This window comes from Scyliorhinus torazame, chromosome 19, assembly GCF_047496885.1.
Source record: "Scyliorhinus torazame isolate Kashiwa2021f chromosome 19, sScyTor2.1, whole genome shotgun sequence".
NCBI lineage: Eukaryota > Metazoa > Chordata > Chondrichthyes > Carcharhiniformes > Scyliorhinidae > Scyliorhinus > Scyliorhinus torazame.
The window spans coordinates 73,313,477-73,331,013 of NC_092725.1; the positions used below are offsets into that span (position 1 = coordinate 73,313,477).

At 47.6% G+C, this 17,537-nt stretch overlaps 1 protein-coding gene across 3 annotated transcripts in view; it reads right to left on the reverse strand.

The window, feature by feature from the left end:
- Positions 1-17,537, reverse strand: part of phf21b (PHD finger protein 21B) — a 266,437-nt gene that overhangs the window by 15,768 nt on the left and 233,132 nt on the right. For all 3 annotated transcript variants that reach the window (XM_072484536.1, XM_072484535.1, XM_072484537.1), the window contains 2 exons: positions 5,747-5,769; positions 4,491-4,646 (listed from right to left, as the gene is read on the reverse strand). In XM_072484536.1, the coding sequence (XP_072340637.1) occupies positions 4,491-4,646; positions 5,747-5,769 (179 nt within the window). The remainder of the gene's footprint in view (positions 1-4,490; positions 4,647-5,746; positions 5,770-17,537) is intronic.

Here is a 17,537-nt window from a genome sequence, read left to right on the forward strand (position 1 = left end):
TTTTATGTTGAGGATGGGGGAGGGGTGTGTTGCTGACACTGAAGGGATTGTGGAACAGTTGGCTAGGGGCGAAGAAAGAGAATAGTGGTGGCCATCTTGAGGGGACCCAGGAGGTGGGCCATACATGAGGTAGAGGTTGTTCATCGTCTTCTTTAAGGAATGCTAAATGTCAGCTTGGGGGGGCATTGGGGCTGTTTTACTGTGTTGTGGGTTATCTTTTGTGTTTTTATTATAATTAGAAAGTGGATAGGGACATAGAGGGGTTTTGTATCAGGACTACGGTTTGTGGGTGATGGCTCATTGTGCCCTGTGCTTTGTAAATAATCTGAAAATGCTTGAATAAAATGATTTTTAAAAAAGCTGACTTTTACCTGACCATAGTGAATGCTGGCAATGTGAAATGGGTCAGTTATTAGAAGGAAGAGGTTGGCTGTGTGGTGGGAAATCCTGTCTCAGAACACCATGCTAGAATGAATCTGTTCCCTTGGTGACTCATTTTTTTCTTCTTCTCAAGCTTTTAGCCTCTCCTAACCCACTTATCTTCAATTGTCTCAGATAACACAATTATTATACTTCTTCCCTTCACCTGATATAAGTATATATCAAACTATCTGCATTTGTTTTAACTGATTCAGAGTCATATGATGGGTATGCTTTTTTAAATTTCCCCTCCAACCTGTTTTGAGTATGTTTTAAATGATTGTCCTTTTTCTACCTCTGATTAAGGATTACAATGGAAACATTAACTTTCTTGCTCTCCACAAATACCTGTCCTGCTGTATTTCTTTTTTAAAATAAAAACAAACAATTTTTAATGAGGTATTTTTGGCATAATAAACAACCACAGTACAAAAACAAAGAGTACAAAGAACAGTAATCAAAAAGCAACCGCCGACACCCGTCCCTCCAAGGCCCGCCTATTTAACACCCTACTCTATACTACCCTAAACGCCCTCCCACCCCCCCTGACACCGACCCTCTCAAGGCGAACTTGATCTTTTCCAGGCCGAGAAAGCTCGCCATGTCGGTTAACCAGGCCTCTGACTTCGGAGGCCCAGATTCCCTCCAAGCCAGGCTACCAAGGAGGAAAAGGCCAAAGCATCCGCCTCTCTCTCCTCCTGGACACCCTGGTCTTCCAACACCCCAAAGATCGCTACCCCTGACTCATTTCCACGCTTGTCTTCAATACCCTGGACATGACATCCGCTAACCCCTGCCAATATCCCCTAATTTTTGGGCATGCCCAGAACATGTGGACATGGTTCGCTGGTCCACCCGCACACCTGACACACTGGTCTTCCACCCCAAAAATCTACTCATCCGGGCCGCTGTCATGTACCCGGTGCACCACCTTAAATTGGATCAAGCTGAGCCGTGCGCATGTGGCGGTCACGTTGACCCTGCTTAGCGCCTCCACCCATAGGCCATCTTCCATCTCGCCCCCCAGTTCCTCCTCCCACTTGCGCTTCACCTCTTCTATATGCGTCTCCTCCGGCCCCATTAATTCTTTGTAGATGTCCGAGACGCTCCCCTCCCTCACCCATCCTCAAGACACTACCCCATCTTGAATCCCTCTTAGTGGCAGGAGTGGGAAGGATGATACCTGCGTGCGCAGGAAGTCCCGCACCTGAAGATATCTAAAATCATTCCCTTCTGCGAACCCGAACTTCTCCTCCAGCGCCCTCAAGCTGGGGAAGCTCCCTTCCAGAAATAGGTCCCCCATCTTCTCAATTCCCGCCCATTGCCATACCCGAAACCCCCATCTAGGCTCCCAGGAGCGAACCGATGGTTGTCACATATTGGGGGCCAAACCGATTCACCCACTGCGCCAACGTACCTCGTCCACTGACCCCAGATCCTCAGGGCCGCCACCACCACGGGACTGGTAGAATATTTCACCGGCGCGAACTGCAACGGTGCCATTATAGGTGCCCCCAAGCTGGTGCCCCTGAATGAGACTGCCTCCATCCGCTCCCAAACCACCCCTGTCCCCACCACCCACTTCCTTATCATCGCAATATTGGCCGCCCAGTGATAATTACTAAACTTTGGCAGGGCCAGCCCCCCTCCCACCGATTCCTCTCGAGCATCACTTTTTTCACCCGTGGGGACTTACCCGCCCAAACAAAGGCCAAAATAATTTTGTTGATCCTCTTAAAAAAGGACCGCGGGATGAAAATCGGGAGGCATTGGAACACAAATAAAAATCTCGGCAATATCGTCATCTTAACCGACTGCACCCTCCCCGCCAGTGACAGCGGGAGCGCATCCCATCTCCGAAACTCGCCCCTCATCTGCTCAACCAACCGGGGAAAATTCAACTTGTGTAACTTCTATCCCCAGATATCTAAAATTGTCTCCCACTAACCTGAACGGTAACTCTCCCAACTGGCCCTCCTGACCTCTTGCCTGGACTACAAACATCTCACTCTTCGTCATATTAAATTTGTATCCCGAAAACCGGCCAAATTCCCCCAGAATCGCCATAATCTACCTCATCCCTGCCCCTGGATCTGCTACATATAGGAGTAAGTCATTCACATACAGCGATACCCTGTGCTCTACGCCCCCCGCCCCCCCCCCCCCCCCCCCCCAACCAGCTCTTCCCAGCCCCTAGAAGCTCTAAGAGCAATTGCCAGCGGCTCTATGGCTAACGCAAACAGCAGTGGGGAGAGGGGACATCCCTGTCTTGTCCCCGGTGCAGCCTAAAATAGTCCGAGATCATCTTATTTGTACTTACACTGGCTTCCGGGGCTTGATACAACAGCCTGCCGATAAAGCCCCTACCAAACCCAAACCGTCCCAGCACCACCCACAGATAGTCCCACTCTAGCCGGTCGAACGCCTTCTCCGCATCCATGGCCACAACTACCTGAACTTCCCTTCTCTCCGAGGGCATCATAATCACATTACGCAGCCTTCTTATATTGGCTACCAACTGCCTACCCTCCAGCACACAATCTTCAATCCTGGAGGCCAACACCATGGCCAGCAGCTTAGCGTCCATATTAAGCAACGAGATCGGCCTATAGGACCCACATAGCTCCGGGTTCTTGTCCCGCTTCAATATTAATGAGATGCTTGCCTGTGACATCATCAGGGGCAGCACCCCTCTATCCCTCGCCCAGTTAAAAACCTTAACCAGCATCGGCCCTAATATCCCCGAAAATTTCTTGTAAAATTCCACCGGGAACCCATCTGGCCCCGGTGCTTTACCCGACTGCATCGTCTTCAAGCCCTTAGATATTTCTTCGGCCCTAATTGGAGCCCCCAACTCGCCCACCAGCTCCCTACTCACCCTTGGGAAAGTCAACCCGTCCAGAAAGCGTTTTATCTCCTCGGAGTTGCACCTGTACAGGTGGATCTTAATCAGATACGTCCCAACGTTAATTTTCCCTCTTCAATTGTAACAGATCAAGACTTTATGCTGCTTTGCAAACAGAATCCGAATTGTCATCAAACACGATGTGCTCCAGGTCTTTCACAAATGTTTTGCTACATTTGTATTTTCTGGATACTATCACTCAAAATGTGGTTTTCTCGGTTTGTTGGGAATAAAGTTTGCAAAACTGTTAATGACTATAGGACACTGATCCAGTCAGTAATTAGCAAGTGCAAAAATCTCCTGTGATGAGCATTGGTGCACAAAATAATAAAGTAGGGAACACAGTGCAGGCTTGTTTAGGGGGGCAGCTGCTGCAGTGAATAAAGATCTGCGGGTGTTAAAGCTGTTTTGGAAGCAGTGCGTAGGTTCAGATTCAACACAACAACTTGCATTTATATAGTGCTTTAATGTATAAAGTCGAGAAACTTGAAACAAAAAAAGCACTCCACAGAATTGAAACCCAAAATGTTTTGATTTGAAGCCAGACAAAAGGTTAAGAGGGGTGGTCAATAGCCAAACATTCTTAAAGGAAAGAGAGAGAGAGAGAGGGGGGTTCAAGTGGCGAGGCCACAAAGGGATTTCAAAGAGGATAAAAATTGCAAATTTGAGGTACTGGTGCCAATGTGGGTCAGCAACGAAGAAGTGATAGGTGATTGTGATAGGTTACGGTCACGGTCAGCAGAACTTTGGATAAGTTGAAGGTTTTCAAAAGGGATTATGAAATTACCTGAAGGGAAAAGGTTGGCAATGTCAGTGGCCATTCTTTATGTGTGAGCCTATACTTCAGCAGGCTATTCAACCATGCAGAACATCACAGATGAGCCCAACCCTATCCACACCTGACATGCACACAGGAGTGCTTCCAACAAGGGATGTTGGATTGTAATTGGAAGCAGAACTGTGGTCATTTTCCTTCCTAAAAATAGAAGGATTACAATTTATTTAATACTATAACTGAGATCAGCTAACTTAGACAGAATGATCCCAGGACTTTCTAAGTTTGTACAGCTGAGATACTCACTTCCTTAACCAGCTCAGTCAATATTAAAGTTCTATTTTATCTGTATAAGCAAATTCTCTGAAGAATAAAAAGCTGAGCCTGTACCTTTTCCTGGCACCTGGGGCACACCCATACCCCCTTGGGAATGGTCTTGAGAGGGGGTTCTAAGCATTCCAGATGATAGACACGAGAGCAAGTGTCGCACAGAAGTAGCTGACCACTACGTTTGCATACTGTACAGTAATCCTCATGGATATCATCCTGTAAAATCAAGAAGACACAATTATTAATTGAAATGAATTTTAGCAAATACCTTTTGGAAGTTTGGAAACTTTGAGCAATGACATTTAAGCTCTAACGCTCTTCAGAATTCAACATGAATTTTCCTCCATCATCAGCATGATACCACCACTGAACTCCCTTGGCTCCCCTCATGCCAATCTGAAGTGGCTTCTCCCTCCCTGATCCACTCCTCTATCACCTTCAACGCCTCTTCCCCTCCCCATGGCTACATGGACCTTGCTCCCACTCTACTGGTGTTGCTTCAACAAACTATAGCTAACCTCCCCTCCCCTCATTTACTTGCCTCTGCTGAATTTTTCAGCCATGTCTTTACCAACTAGGCCACTGGAGAACTTCACTCAATCAAAAAAATCTGTGGTCATATCGTAGTAACTGGTCACATTTTACTAATTTTAACAGCAAATCCCATCAAACCTTGTAAATTAGTTTTTTTTTAAAAAGCCAATGACACATCTTCCCCTTTGTTCCTCTCATTGCATGTTTTCATGTGCATGTCAGAATATACTTGGACGGTACATTATGAAAAACTCATATTATTCAAATGAATAAGCAATTGCATTTTAAAAAATACAGATATTTGTTAAAAAGTGGCTTGGAGAAATGAAAGCTTAGAAAGAAAACCCTTCTGTACTGCAACAATGTAAACAGTCTCCAGAATAAAAAGGCTACAAACAAAAATATAGACAGCTTGACATTTCTACTGAGATTAAGCCATGCTGGAGCTCAATAAAGACTGCCAATTATAACCAACTATTGCAAGATTTGTGTATCTAAACCAGTGTCCTTGAAATTCTGTTTTTTTCCAAATATGATGGTTTCCTAATGACCCTTACTGAGAGCTGCAAACCCCCCAGAATGCTGCACTAATGGATTGCACTAACTGATAAATGTGACAATTTAAAAGCAGCAATAAATTTTTAGGACATATCACACTAATGCTTAAATATAAAGATAGAATTTTGTATTGCACTGCTCATGTTTTTGCAGTAATAAAACTTTTACATTTTTGAATGGCAAGAGATTCACACAGAAAAAGCCACAGAATGTAGGTGACATACCTTCCAACAAAGGTCCTCATTGGCTTGCGTGTTAAGGAAAGAGGCAGAAACATGTTAGTAAGCTGGTTTGTAGAGCAGCCTGGGTTGAGGATTTTAACATGGATTCAGTGAGTAGACCAATTACAAATAGCAGTGACTGGAGGTATCTGGATCAACCACATTATATCCTACTACAAGGACACTGAAAATTAGACAAAATATACAATGTGTGTGGAAAGGGTGGGAGAGGAGGAAGAGCAAAACCCATTTTTTTTGGTGGAGCTTATAGAAATCCTGCCCTAATGTCTATTCTTTCTTTCACAGATGCACCAGTTTCAAAGTTGCTGAAAATTCCCTGATTTAAGTATTACCTTTGTCTAAGTACCGAAATAAAAATCTACATTCAGAAATATCCAGGTCAGAGAAGCAATTCATTTGTATCCTTAGAAAAATAAAATATGCATGGACTCCCACTGCTTTCTCCAAAATATTTTGCTTATAACTTTAGTTACTTCTTTGCCTCTGTATTTATAAGTATTGCTCTCTGTTGCCAAACATTGGGGCAATAACAAATATTTGTAGTTATAATTACCCAAACATATTGTCCGGGTTGCCAAGAAGCACCAGCTGAATGACCAGAGAGAATCTAACCATCTCCTCTTGACCTTCAATGGCATTACCATTGCTGAATCACCCTTATAAAACATCCTGGGAGTTACCATTGAACAGAAACTGAACTGGGCCTGCCATATAAATACTGTAGCTACAAGAACAGGTCAGAGGCTGAGAGTTCTGCAGCGTGGAACTCACCTCCTGACTCCTCATAGACTGCCCACCATCTACACGGCACAAGACTGCGATGGAATATTCCCCACTTATCTGGATGAGTGCAGCTCCAACCCAAATCTCAAGCTCAACTCTCAGCATTCAAGATGAAAAATGAAAATGAAATGAAAATCGCTTATTGTCACAAGTAGGCTTCAAATGAAGTTACTATAAAAAGCCCCTAGTCGCCACATTCCAGCGCCTGTTCGGGGAGGCTGGTACGGGAATTGAACTGTGCTGCTGGCATGCCTTGGTCTGCTTTCAAAGCCAGCGATTTAGCCCTGTGCTAAACCAGCCCCAATGAAGCAGCCTGCTTGATTGGCACCCCATCTACCACCTTAAACATTCACTCCCTCCACTCCCAGTGCACAGCGGTAGCAATGTGTACCATCTACGTGATCCATTGCAGCAACTCACTAAGGTTCCTTCGACAGTACCTTCTACCACTAGAAAAAGTTTGGGAAAAGTATGACCAATGGGCCACATCCGGCCTAAATCTGGCCCATGGCTACAACAAGGAAAGCACGCAAAGAATACAATGCAACACAAGAGCGCATGCGCAACTGCTCCAGGTGCTTGGTCAAGTTGTCAGAATTAAAATGCAGATCATGGGGAGCTTCAAGGGAAGTACCTCAAGGCCAAGAACCTCCAGGTAAGTTGGAGTTGAACAATGATGGGAATTCGGACCGGGTGGGCTTTTTTTGTTGTTGAGTGTAGCCACCAAGTTAAATCAGGATGTGCACTTGAAGCAGCAGTAAAAGCAGTACAAGTTAAATGTACATTTAAACTTACGGACTACATTGTTGCAGTTTTGATTTGTTTCTAGATTTGCAAATATATACATTGCTTTAAAAACTTCAACATATTCTACATTTAGATTTTGATCATTGTGAAAACGCAAGTCAACTCTTCCAAATACTTGTTTTTCCATTTTTCTCATTCCTTCACTGGAGATGCTGATTCTTGCTGGTGTCTCGTGTTCTTGGGACTGGTAGGCCAGGATTTGAATCTGGGGCCTTCTGGTCTACACTGGGATAGTAATACACTGAAGAGTGTCTTCACCCACTGGAATGGTTGTGCATCTATAATCTATTCAAAAATCTTACATCTGTGAGTACCTCCTGCCAATGCTTTGCATTCTAAATTTCTACAGTCACATATTAATGATGCCAGGAATGTGAAATCTCAGTTAAGAGGGAGATTGAAAAAAGCTGGGGTTCTTCTCCTTAGAGCAAAGAAAGTTAAGAGTTGATTTAACAGAGATGTTTAAACCACAAATGGTATTATTAGGTAAATAAGGACAAACTGTTTCTGGTGGCTGAAGAGTTGGCAAACAGAGGTCACAGATTTAAGGTAACTGGACATAAAAAAAACCCAGAGGGTTGCAGATTTGTAGACCTAGCAAAGAGTTGATCTACAATTCTGGTAAGAAGTCTTACAACACCAAGTTAAAGTCCAACAGGTTTGTTTTGAATCACTAGCTTTTGGAGCACAGCTCCTTAAGAGATGGGTTCCAGAAACATATCTATAGACAAAGTCAATGATGCAAGATGATACTTAGAATGAGAGTCTTTGCAGGTAATCAAGTCTTTACAGGTCCAGACAGAGCAACTGGAGATAATCACAGGTTAAAGCGGTGTGAATTGTCTCAAGCCAGGACAGTTGGTAGGATGTCACAACCCCAGGCCAGATGGTGGGGGGTGAATGGAATGCAACATGAATCCAAGGTCTCGGTTGAGGCCGTACTCATGTGTGCAGAACTTAGCTACACGTTTCTGCTCGGCGATTCTGCGTTGTCACGCGTCCTGAAGGCCGCCTTGGAAAATGCTTACCTGAAGATCAGAGGCTGAATACCCTTGACTGCTGAAGTGATCCCCGACTGAACGGGAACATTCCTGCCTGGCGATTGTCGCGCGATGTCCGTTCATGGTGATGTCATGTGACAATCGGCAGGCAGGAATGTTCCCTTCAGTCGGGGAACACTTCAGCAGTCAAGGGTATTCAGCCTCTGATCTTCGGGTAAGCGTTCTCCAAGGCGGCCTACGCGTGACAACGCAGAATCGCCAAGCAGAAACTTATAGCCAAGTTCCACACCCATGAGTACAGCCTCAACCGAGACCTTGGGTTCATGTCGTATTACATTCGCCCCCCCACCATCTGGTCTGGGCTTGAGACAATTCACACCTCTTTAACCTGTGATTATCTCCAGTTGCTCCATCTGGACCTGTAAAGACTTAATTACCTGCAAAGACGCTCATTCAAAGTATCGTCTTGCATCATTGACTTTGTTTATATATATATGTTTCTGGAACCCATCTCTTCATTCACTTGAGGAAGGAGCTGTGCTCCGAAAGCTAGTGATTCGAAACCAACCTGTTGGGCTTTAAACTGGTGTTGTAAAACTTCTTACCGTGCTCACCCCAGTCCAACGCCAGCATCCCCACATCATGGCTACAATACTGGTGGACAAGGGATTGGGATATTTAAGTATAAATGCTGGTACCTGCAGGAAATCCGGTATATGTATCCTTGCGGGTCTTCACAAGCAATCTCAGTTTAACATTTTGAGATGGGCACCTCAAAGGTTAGTTAGAATCATAGAATCCCTACGTGGCAGAAGGAGGCCATTCGGCCAATCGAGTCTGCAACGGCCCTCTGAAAGAGCACCTTACCTAGGCCCAATCTCTCACCCTATCCCTGTAATCCCACGTAGGGGCAATTTAGCATAGCCAATCCACCTAACCTGCTCATCTTTGGACTGTGGGAAGAAACCGGATGACCTGGAGAAAACCCACCAGACACGGTAAAAATGCGTAAACTCCACACAGTAAGTTTCCCAAGGTGGAATTGAACTGGGTCTCTGGGACTGTGAGGAAGCAGTGCTAACGACTTTGCCACCATGCCGCAATTGTTGTTAATGCATATCTAAATATTAAGAGTTAATAAAGCATTTTCTGTTGCGTCCTGAAGTTCAACAGTTCAGATTTTTAGAAAAATGATAATGAATGTAACTGAAAGTGAAGAGCGTATTGATTTAGGTTAGGGTTTTGTGCTCTAAATTGAAAATTAGGAACATGTTGCCTAACAGGTATGGAAAAGATTACAGGTGCATTTTTTGGCACGTCTTTTAGAATGTGCTGTGAAGCATTTAAATCCAAGGTCTGGCAATGAGAGGTTGAGAGAAGATACAGGTAACTGTACTCTCAACAAGATGTGGCAAGTGCCTCTCAGAAGCCTTCTGGTCTTTCTCCATTTTTTTTCTCTTTTCTTTATTGTTTTTCTCTTGGTGGTTCTTGCAACATCAAATTATTGATCACAGAAAAGCGATATTTATACAGGCAACACAAAAGCAAAATACTGCTGATACCGGAAATATGAAAAAAAACAAAATGCCAGAAATGCTCATCATGTCAGAATAAAAGATTATGGCCATTGCTTCCACAATTTCCATTCTCATTTCCCTCAGTGTCTTTGAATGCATCTCATCCAATCCTGGTGCCGTAACAACTTTTGCACAGATAATCTATTCAATACTTCCTCCTCATCAATTTTCAATCCTACTAGTGTCTGAATTACCTACTCTTTCACCATGGCCTGAGTGGTATCTTCTTCCTTGGTAAAGGCAGATGCAAAGTATTAATTTAATACCTCAGTTATGCTATCTAACTATTTTGTTATTCATTCAGTGGATGTGGGCTTCGCTGGCTAGGCCAGCATTTATCGTCCATCCCTAATTTCTCTTGAGAAGGTGGTGGTGAGCTGTCTTGTTGAACTGCTGCAGTCCATTTGGTGCACATAAAGCCACAGTGTTGTTACGGAGGGAGTTGCAGGATTTTAACCCAACAAAGTGAAGGAACAGCAATATATTTCCAAGTCAGAATGGTGAGTGGTTTGGTGGGGAACTTCCAGATGATGGTGTTTTCATGTGTTTGCAACCCTTCTTCTTTTAGATGTTAGTAGTCATGGGTTTGGAAGGTGCTGTCTAAGAGGTTTTGGTGAGTTCCTGCAGGCATTTTGTAGATGGTTCACACTGCTACAACTGTACGTTGGTGGTGGCATAAATCCCGTTTAGTCCCTAATCAGCTCCTTTTATCCCCTTGTTACTATTTATGTACTTATAGGCCAATAGAAGACATTGTAATTACCTTTTATGTTAGCTGCAAGTCTCTTCTCCTACTCCCTCCTTGCTTTCCTTATTTGCTTTTGCACCTCCCCGTTGAACCTTCTGTATTCAGCCTAGTTTTCAATTGTATTTTCTACTTGATATAGGTTTTTCTTCCCAATCTTAATTTTTATGCAGGGAACTCAGGATTTGTTGGCCTTACCTTTCCCTTTTGAGGAAATGACCACCTGAACTCTCTCCCTTGAAGGTAGCCCACTGTCTTTCATTGTCACTAGGTCAAAATCCTGGAACTCCCTCCTACAGCTACTAGCACAGTGGTGTACTATCACTACCACATGGACTGCAGCAGATCAAGAAGGCATCTCACCATCACCTTCTCAAGACAATTAGGGATGGGCAACAAATGCTGGCCTAACCAGTGAAGTCCGCATCCCATAAAATGAATTGAAAAAAAAACAGTTCAGCTACTGTTTTGCCTGACTCCAGTTTATTCAGCCCAGTTCCTTTCTTGCCCCGTTAAAGGTGGCTTTCCCCAAATTAATTAATTTAACTCTTGATCGTTCTTTGTCCTTTTCCATAGCCAGTCTAAATTTTACGATACATAAATTGCTGTTCCTTAAGTATTCTCCCACTGATACTAGATCTGGACAATGGAGAAAAGCACTGGAAGACAGGGATATGAAGATTAGTAGACCAAAGAACTAATTTATGGACTGTCAGTTTGAGCCTAAACAGGAAGATCTGAGTGAAGGTGTAAAGATTATGGGTGAAGATTTGAAGAAAGTGAGTTGTTTCCAGCACCTGGAGATGGTAACAACAGAAATATGGAAATAGAAACTAAGCAATGGATTAGCTTTGGTTGGAGTAATTGGAAGCGCTGAGGGGCACTGAAGCTGAAAGGAACAATGTACAAGACAGTTGTGAGTCCGGCCTTGTTATATAGTGCAGAAATTTGGGAAACATCAAGAGAGGAACAACAACAGGACACTAATGAGACCCAGTTGCTGAGATGGATGTATGGGGTAATAAGGACATGTAGGGTAATAAGGACAAGATCAGAACCCTCAAAACATCAGGGAGGTCACTGAAGTTTGTGGGAGCAAAGTAGCTGTGAACAGACTAAACTGACATGGTCATCCGTTGTGGGGAGAGAGGGTGGAAGTGTGGTGAGGTGAGTGATGGACTGCCAGCAAGAAAGAAGAGAAAGGCTTAAGACCAGATGGAAAGATACGGTGCAAGAGAATTAAACTCAGCAGGATTGAAAGAGGAATGAGTGACTGATCGGAGGAATTTGGGGAAGTCTGATCAACTAGCATTGTGGCAACTCCAAGCAAAATGGGAGAAGCCAGAGGTACTGCACAACAATAAAAAGGCAAAATTGGAGAAATCCACTCTTGCTATTCATGTACTTAATGTACAGAATAGCGAAGGACTATTAACACTATATACAGTTGAGCTTCTGGTTGCGGCGATGCGGAGCTAAGCCGCACATTTCGGCAGCTCCCGCTAGAACGGACTTTTGGGCTCTCCGGAGGAGCTCTAACGGAACTTTTTTGATCGAATCCCGTGTGGGAAGGTGAAGTAAGGTCCCCCTTCCATCGTGTATGGAGGGGACTAGAAGTGGAGGGACAAAAAAAGAAGCTTTGGAGCAGCGGCAGAAACGAGGGGGAGAAAACAAGATGGCAGAGGGCGGAGATCGAGCAGCATGGGGGCCGGACCAGCAGGAGTTTCTCAGGCACTGCGTGGAGGAGCTTAAAAAGGAGGTGCTGGCGCCAATGCTGTTGGTGATCGAGGGGCTGAAGGTGACCCAGAAGGCCCAGGCGGTCGTGCTCTGAGAGGTGAAGGAAAAAACTAATGAGAACGAGGACATGATTTTGGGCCTGGTGGTGAAGATGGAGGCGCACGAGGCGCTGCACAAGCGGTGGGCCGAGAGATTCGAAGTCCTGGAGAACAGGTCGTGGAGGAAGAACCTCCGGATTCTGGGTCTCCCCGAATGAGTGGAGGGGGCTGATGCCGGGGCGTATGTGAGCACGATGCTCCATTCGCTGATGGGTGCGGAGGCCTCTCCGAGCCACCTGGAGCTAGAAGGGTCTCACCGGGTCCTGGCGAGGAGACCCAAGGCTGGTGAGCCGCCAAGGGCGATAGTGGTGAGGTTCCATCGTTTCGCGGACAGAGAGAGTGTCCTGAGATGGGCCAAGAAGGAGCGGAGCGGTAGATGGGAGAATGTGGTGATCGGAGTTTATCAGGACTGGAGCGAGGAGGTGGCAAAAAGGAGAGGTGGCTTCAATCGGGCCAAGGCGGTGCTGCATAAAAAAAAGGGTGAGATTCGGAATGCTGCAGCCAGCGCGACTGTGGGTCACGTACCAGGACCGACACCACTATTTCAAAACTCCAGAAAAGGCTTGGACCTTTATCCAAACGGAAAAATTGGACTCGAACTGAGGGGCTGTAGTAGTGGGGGAGATGTGGACTGTATACAGGGTTGTAAATATGGGTAAAGAATGTTTCACGGGTGGGACAATGGATGGGGATGGGGAAAGAGTTTTTGACAGGGGGGGGGGGGGGGACACGACGACAGTGAGGAATGTGGGCGTCAGTGCTGGAGGGAGGTGAGACTCGGGGATGGGGGAATTATGATAAGGCCACAACAGGAGCTGCGCCACAGGGGGCGGGACTGGCTTAGGAAAGCGCGGGCTTTTTCCCGCACTAGGGAGGGAGGGGAGGGAGGAGCGCAAGGATGAGGAGGGATTTCCACACAGGGGAGGGGTCAATGGGAAGGCGGGGGGGGGGGGGGTCAGCTGACTTACGGAAGTATTATGAGGGGAGAAAAAGAGCTAGATTTGGATCTGGAGGGGAGGGGGGTGGGGAGGGGGAGAGGGGAGAGACAATAGGGTTGCTGCTGCAATGGCCGAGGGGGAACTGAAAATGGAGGTGGTGGTCGGGGCGGGGGTTCCCCGTCTGGGGGACTGGAGGGTGCGGGAGACGCGGGCACGGGACTGGCCTAAAATAGGAGATGGCTAGTCGGCGGGGGTGGTAGCCCCCCCAATCCGGCTGATGACGTGGAATGTGAGAGGCCTAAATGGGCCGATTAAGAGGGCCCGAGTGTTTGCGCACTTAAAGGGACTGAAGGCAGACGTGGTCATGCTTCAGGAGACACATCTGAAGGTGGCAGATCAGGTCAGGTTAAGAAAGGGATGGGTAGGACAGGTGTTCCATTCGGGGCTGGATGCGAAGAATAGAGGGGTGGCAATACTGGTGGGGAAGCGGGTGTCATTTGAGGCCAAGAACATAGTGGTGGATAAGGGAGGCCGGTACGTGATGGTGTGTGGTAGGTTGCAGGGGACGGGGGTGGTATTGGTAAATGTATACGCCCCGAACTGGGACGACGCTGCATTCATGAAACGCATGTTGTGGCGCATCCCGGACTTGGAGGTAGGAAGTTTGATAATGGGGCGGGGGGGACTTCAACACGGTGCTGGACCCGTTGCTGGACCCAGCGCTGGATCGGATCGCTCCAGATCCAGGACCAGAAAGAGGCCGGCTGCGGCCAAGGTGCTCAGGGGGTTTATGGACCAGATGGGGGAGTAGACCCGTGGAGATTTGCCAGGCCTTTGGCCAGGGAATTTTCTTTTTTCTCCCATGTACACAAGGCCTACTCCCGGATAGATTTCTTTGTTCTGGGCAGGGCATTGATCTCGAAAGTGGAAGGAACGGAGTATTCGGCCATAGCCGTCTCGGACCACGCCACGCACTGGGTGGAATTAGAGCTGGGGGAGGAGAGGGACCAACGCCCACTGTGGCGGTTGGATGTGGGACTGTTGGCAGACGAGGAAGTGTGTGGGAGGGTGCATCGAAAGGTATCTGGAGGCCAACGACAACGGGGAGGTGCAGGTGGGAGTAGTATGGGAGGCGCTGAAGGCGGTGGTCAGGGGAGAGTTCATCTCCATCAGGGCTCATAGGAAGAAGAGAGAGGGTAGGGAAAGGGAGAGATTAGTGGGGGAGATTTTAAGAGTGGACAGGAGATATGGAGGCCCCTGATGAGGGACTACTCAGGGAGAGGCGAAGTCTCCAGACGGAGTTCGACCTGTTGACCACAGGGAAGGCAGAGACACAGTGGAGAAAGGCACAGGGGGCGATGTATGAATATGGGGAGAAGGCGAGCCGGATGCTGGCACATCAGCTCCGTAAGAGGATGGCAGAGAGGGAAATAGGTGGAGTCAAGGATGGAAGGGGAACTACGGTGCGGAGTGTGGTGAAAGTGAATGAGGCATTCAAGGCCTTCTACGAGGAGCTGTATAGGTCCCAGCCCCCAGGGGGAAAAGAGGGGATGCGACGATTCTTGGACCAACTGAGGTTCCAGAGGGTGAAGGAGCAGGAGGTGGCTGGTTTGGGGGTGCCAATTGGGGTAGAGGAGCTGGTTACAGGATTGGGGAGCATGCAGGCAGGGAAGGCCCCAGGACCGGATGGGTTCCCGGTGGAGTTCTATAGAAAGTATGTAGCCCTGTTAGCCCCGTTGCTGGTAAGGACTTTCAATGAGGCAAGGGAGGGGGGGGACCCTGCCCCCGACAATGTCGGAGGCGACGATCTCTTTGATCCTGAAGCGGGATAAGGACCCACTGCAATGTGGGTCGTATAGGCCGATCTCGCTCCTCAATGTAGATGCTAAGTTGCGGGCAAAAGTGTTAGCTACGAGGATTGAGGACTGTGTCCCGGGGGTGATTCACGAGGACCAGGCGGGGTTTGTAAAGGGCAGGCAGCTAAATACCAATGTGCGGAGGCTGCTGAATGTGATTATGATGCCATCGGTGGAGGGAGAGGCGGAGATAGTATCTCTGGGAAGTGTTGAAGAGGTTTGGGTTCGGGGGAGGGTTTATTAGTTGGGTTAAGCTCCTGTATAAAGCCCCGGTGGTGAGTGTGGTCATGAACCGGCGGAGGTCGGAGTATTTCCGGCTGTACCGAGGGACGAGGCAGGGGTGCTCCCTGTCCCCCCTGCTGTTTGCATTAGCAATTGAACCTTTGGCCATGGCGTTAAGGGATTCGGTGAAATGGAGGGGGGTTTTCCGAGGGGGAGAAGAGCATCGAGTGTCGCTGTACGCAGACGACCTGTTGCTGTATGTGGCGGATCCAGTGGAGGGGATGGTTGAGGTCATGCAGATCCTAATGGAGTTTGGAGACTTCTCGGGCTATAAGCTCAATGCGGGAGTGAGCTCTTTGTGGTGCATTCGGGGGATCAGGGAAGAGGGATAGACGACCTACCGTTGAGGAGGGCGGAATGGAGCTTTCGATACTTGGGGATCCAGGTAGCTAGGAGCTGGGGGCCACTGCACAAACTTAATTTGACGCGGCTGGTGGAACAGATGGAGGAGGACTTTAAAAGGTGGGACATGTTGCCACTCTCGCTAGCGGGTCGATTAAAATGGTGGTCTTCCCGAGGTTTCTTTTTGTATTCCAATGCCTCCCTATTGTGATTACCAAGGCCTTCTTTAAGAGCATTATGGGATTTGTGTGGGCGAGCAAGATCTCGAGGGGAAGGAGGGGGTTCCTGGAGCGTAGCAGAGATAGAGGAGGGCTGGCGTTGCCGAATCTGGGTGGCTACTACTGGGCAGCCAATGTGGCGATGATCCGTAAGTGGGTGATGAAGGGAGGGGGGCGGCATGGAAGAGATTGGAGATGGCGTCCTGCAAAGGAACGAGCCTGGGGGCGCTGGTGACGGCACCGCTGCCGCTCTTGCCGACAAGGTACACCACGAGTCCGGTGGCAGCGGCAACGCTAAAGATCTGGGGGCAGTGGAGACGACACAGGGGTGCGATGGGAGCCTCGGTGTGGTCCCCGATCAGAGATAACCATCGGTTTGTCCCAGGAAGAATGGACGGGGGGGTTTCAGAGCTGGCATCGGGCAGGGATTAGAAGAATGGGGGACCTGTTCATCAATGAGACGTTTGCGAGCTTAGGGGCGCTGGAGGAGAAATTTGGACTACCCCCGGGAACTGCCTTCAGGTACATGCAAGTGAGGTCGTTTGTGAGGCGGCAGGTGAGGGAATTCCCGCTGCTCCCGGCACAGGGGATTCAAGACAGGGTGATTTTGGGCGTATGGGTCGGAGAGGGCAAGGTGTCGGCGATATACCAGGAGATGAAAGAAGAGGGGGAGGCTTTGGTAGAGGAGCTGAAGGGTAAATGGGAAGAGGAGCTGGGGGAGGAGATTGAGGAGGGTCTATGGGCTGATGCCCTAAGTAGGATTAATTCCTCTTCCTCGTGTGCCAGGCTTAGCCTGATACAATTTAAGGTTGTTCACAGAGCGCATATGACGGGGGCGAGGCTGAGTAGATTCTTTGGGGTGGAGGACAGATGTGGGAGGTGCTCAGGAAGCCCGGCGAACCATGTCCATATGGTTTGGCACTGCAGTCGAGGGAGTGCAGTGGAGGTTCACCAGACTAATTTCTGGGATAAGAAGACTGTTCTATGAGAAGTGTTTGGGGCGGCTGGGCCTTTATTTGCTCGAGTTTAGCAGAATGAGAGGTGATCTCATTGAAACTTACAAAATTTTTAAGGGGCTATACAAAAACAGGGTAGAGGGTAGATGCAGAAAGAATGCTTCCCCGGGGTTTGGTGGTGGGGGGTGTTAATCGAGAGCCAGGGGACACAGTTTCAGAATAAGGGATAAGCGATTTAGGGCTGAGGTGAGAAACACTAACTACAATGCCCTATCGCATTCCATTTTTCCAAGCTACTTTTAAAAATGTACAGATAGATCCAATTAAGAATGTCCTACATTGGATCAAAATTCCAATATCCAACTCTTGACTACTATTGGGACGTGTTATGGAGTAGCTATCAAAAGTATGATGAGCATCAGCACATATTCCC